The sequence below is a fragment of the Solea solea genome, chromosome 1, assembly GCF_958295425.1.
Source record: "Solea solea chromosome 1, fSolSol10.1, whole genome shotgun sequence".
Lineage (NCBI taxonomy): Eukaryota > Metazoa > Chordata > Actinopteri > Pleuronectiformes > Soleidae > Solea > Solea solea.
The window spans coordinates 34,548,064-34,551,916 of record NC_081134.1 but is presented as its reverse complement, the minus strand read 5'-3'; the positions used below and the strand labels follow the sequence as shown (position 1 = coordinate 34,551,916).

At 40.8% G+C, this 3,853-nt stretch overlaps 1 protein-coding gene across 1 annotated transcript in view; it reads left to right on the top strand.

Moving 5' to 3' along the window:
• Positions 1–83: 83 nt before the first annotated feature.
• Positions 84–3,853, top strand: part of LOC131456986 (uncharacterized) — a 36,232-nt gene continuing 32,462 nt past the window's right edge. The window contains exons 1-2 of the mRNA XM_058625718.1: positions 84–124; positions 3,263–3,683. Coding sequence (XP_058481701.1) covers positions 84–124; positions 3,263–3,683 — 462 coding nt within the window. The remainder of the gene's footprint in view (positions 125–3,262; positions 3,684–3,853) is intronic.

The window sequence follows — 3,853 nt, the reverse complement described above, 5'->3', positions numbered from 1 at the left end:
TGTGGGTGTGAGACACCACCGCCCCCGCCCCTCACCGCTGCCTGCTCCGTTTTTGCTGCACCAGCAAGGACTGAATGTTAAAAATGCATAAGGCGGCCCACAGGCTGTCTGAGAGAGGGCTCAGGTACGCACAGGGGGGGTCAATAAGGATGTTTGACCTCCGCAACGTCATGTGGTACATTATAGAACAGTTGGATATGTTCAATTAAATTAACATTTGCACAGGTCTCATTAGAAACTTTAAAGGCCCTGTGTGTTAAAAAAAAAAAATAGGTGAAATTAATTTAATTGGGCAGAAATTGGAAATAAAGTAACTATATTTAATCTTAATCTTTGCAGTTGTGATGCTAACCAAAGGCTACCAGCACAGAAAGGTAAGGGTAAGGTGTTATTCAGATATGCAACATAACAATAAAATAAAAGTCTAATGTATGTAAGGTATGTAGGTTAACTTCTACCAACTTGAGGTGAGCCTGCAAACTGAGCTTTCTGTTCTTCTCTACCCTAAAGCTGAGGACAAGATTTTTTACCGAGATGATTCACCGTTGGGCAGAGTCTGCACCAGTCAGCACTAGTTGGGGACAGTTGGCATGGCACAGAAATCTGTTAGTGTGTGTGAGGGGGTAAAGACCCGACCCAACCTCAGTGGCTGTCTTTCAAACACGTTTGGATTGTTTGAGCCGACTCTGGACGCAATCGGGCAGTGTGTACTAATTACCGACTACAACTGCACACACGTTGCCAACAACAGCCAATGAAAAAGACATGGTGGTCCACAGCAAAAAGCATCAGAAGGCGACGGGAAGTAGCAGTATTATCAAACTTTAAACTGTCTCTCTCATCGACACAGTTGCTCTCGTGAGAGTTTGATGCGTTCAGTTGGTTTGACAAATCAACTCAAATCAATACTTGTTTCGGTAACTGACCACAGACACAAATAAAACACTGCTATCCTGAGAAACACAGAGTTGTGTGAAGCTGATAGGCCTAATCAGCATTGTGTGAACTCATTTGACAGCAGGAATGTGTTAATTGTAATGTTTTAATGACTTAATTTTGCTTTTATCTGTTCTTGCTTTTTGCATTGTGGCTTGGTACAGTATAGTCTCCCAATAACCAGTAAAAGTGGGCTTGTATCTACAATAAGCAAAATACCAGTAAGGCTAATCAGTTACTTAATTTTCTTGACTTTGCGTTCATTTTTTATGGAGTATTTTTTTCCACACCTTTTCCAATAGCAATTACTCTATTTTTCACCATGTGCATGGGTTAAGCGTTGGGTTTTTAGGATTGCTATGAGACATACTGTAGACTGCTCATTAATCAAACCCAGAAATGTGGTCAAAGTTTAAAAATGTAACTAGTCTTCTTTTACTTTATGCCATTTATTTTTTTTAAATTGCCCTTTTAAACTGGTAGTCATTTTGGTTGATATTCAAAATGTTGCTTAATCTTTATTCAATTCACTACTTTGATTTATCTTGCCTGTAAGATCAAAGCTTTTTATCTCTGACCCAATTTTTTTCTTCCCCTCTTCGTGCTCAGGTCTGGGAGTCAAAGTTGTTGTCTGCGTCTACAGCAGAATTCTAAACCTCCAAATTCCTCCTGGGCTGACAAACGTCAACAAAGACCCCAGGAGACACCAAAGAGAGGTGAGCAGTGAACTGAAGCCTCATTGTATTGGCTCATTATGGTGTCCCGCAGTGAGGAAGAAGCTATTTTGTAGCATCACAAGGTCAATATCTGAAAGCCTGGGCGATGGAGGGGATCAGCCGTGAGATTTTTAATTTGAGAAAGCGTAAAGGGACTTTCCGAGTGAAAGACAGTCTGTGAATTATAATGGTGTGTGAGGATTGTACGGGCAAGGTGTTGAGTTTGCAAATGTGTCCTTTTTTCTCTTTTAAATTTATATGAAATGCAATTTGTCTGCAGTATTTCAAGCTCCCAGACACTTTTTTAATATGACATGTGTAGTGCCTCTGTATCCCAGGTTTAGTTAAAACAAAAAAATTGAAACTGTGAAAATTGAAAAGTGCATTTTTCATGATTTCCGTACATGTACAAGCTCATGTATCAATGTTCATTCTTTAAATGGATGCAGGTGCAGTATTTCACATCATACTTAATATTCACTGCAAACAGCTGTTTCCAACGCTGTATTGGATATTTCTGTGCTCCCTGGATTCACTTTCCCAGGAATTTTGATTTCACCTCCAAATGGATGTGAAAAGGGGAGCTGTCACACTCCATTATGGTGACCTCAATGATTCTGTGCCCTACCCAAATCCAGCGGTTTTCCATAACAATGCAAATTAAAGGGTGCAAAGCTGAGGGAGACAAGACTTGTTATTTTCCATCCAAAAGGACAGAGGTTCTTTACAACAAACTCTGTACGCCTCTGTACGTGTAGACTTTTGAAAGAATGCCAACTTGGAAGTTGTTTTGTGCGACACAATACATTTTTTGCTGTCTGTTCACAAGACTCTGCAACTGTCAGTGAGAAAGTGACACTCAGTGAGAAAGTGAAGGATCATGTAGGGATGCAATAGATTATTTTGTAAACATTAAAGAAATGTGATTTGTTAAATTCATAAAAATATATTTTTTTGCTGCAGACTATAACTCTGTCTGAGACCTTCTGAGACTGAGTTTGTTCGTCAATGAGGGCATGTCAGAAGAATGTATTACCATGCATGTAAGACCTATTAGCTTAATACATTCCAACAGGAAGATTTGCTTTTGGCAGATTTGTAAGTATCTGGTTTAATCCCACATGGGAGTCTGTGGTTTGAATCCCATATCTTTCACTGGACACTGGACAGGGATTTTGGGATTCCATCTTCTTTTTGCCTTTTTTTTATAAACGCAGATAAACCACTTTCACGTATTCTTATGTATATGAAATGAATTTTTAATAAATAATATGTCAATATAATTTGTGTTTTTAGTCCAATAAGACAAATTCATGGGATTGTTGCAGTCATACGGTATATGCACAAGAGCTTAGATGCTAAAAAAAAATTTAAAAAAATTCAGTCACCTCACTTTAAAGGGAAGCCATTTTTATTGGCTTTTATTTGGGATACAATGTCGTGTTTATTTAATTTAAATAAATGCCAAACAAAACATGTGGAAAATATAGGAGCTCATGATTACTAACAGAAGGAAGGAAGGATGATCATACATGTAGGAGTCCTCTGTAACAGACTTCAGTCAGTGACCCACATCTCAGTGCAATGAACTGTCAACAGAGGAGGTGAAGAGGAGGAGGAGGCGGGGCTTTACACTCACCGGATGTCCTGATTGGACACAAGACTCGCCTCCGCCTCACCATTGGCTCCACGCGCCGTCACTCCGGATCCCTTCTCGTCGCCGCTTCCCGCGCCATCCGGCGTGCACGCGCAAGCCGAGAGCAGGCACGTATCCGCTCGGAGACTGTCTGGAGTCTGTCTGAAATTGATCAAATTGACGATGGAGTTGTTTTTGTCTTTTTCTTAAAACACGTCTTCGCTCGCTGTGAGAGAAAGGCTGCCCGCCGGACACGGGGACCCACGCTCCCTCCTGCCTCAGACGCCTTCGCCCACGAGTCGCCACGCTCAGCCAAAAATACATATATTTCCCAGATAAATGCTGTGAAAGTTTTTTCTCCCGCAGTCTCTCAGCAGACAGCTCTTTATGCACAGGTAGGTCAGGCTGACGCCAGACTCCAAGTTGTCTAACATACTCGGGCTATGCGTGTGTTGTTTGTAGCTTAACTCTGTTTTTGAAAATGTTTGTTTGTGAGTATTAACTGCACCGCTTTCCTGGTGCTTTTAAGTCGAATTATCAAATTCACCACAATGAAGTGTTTTCT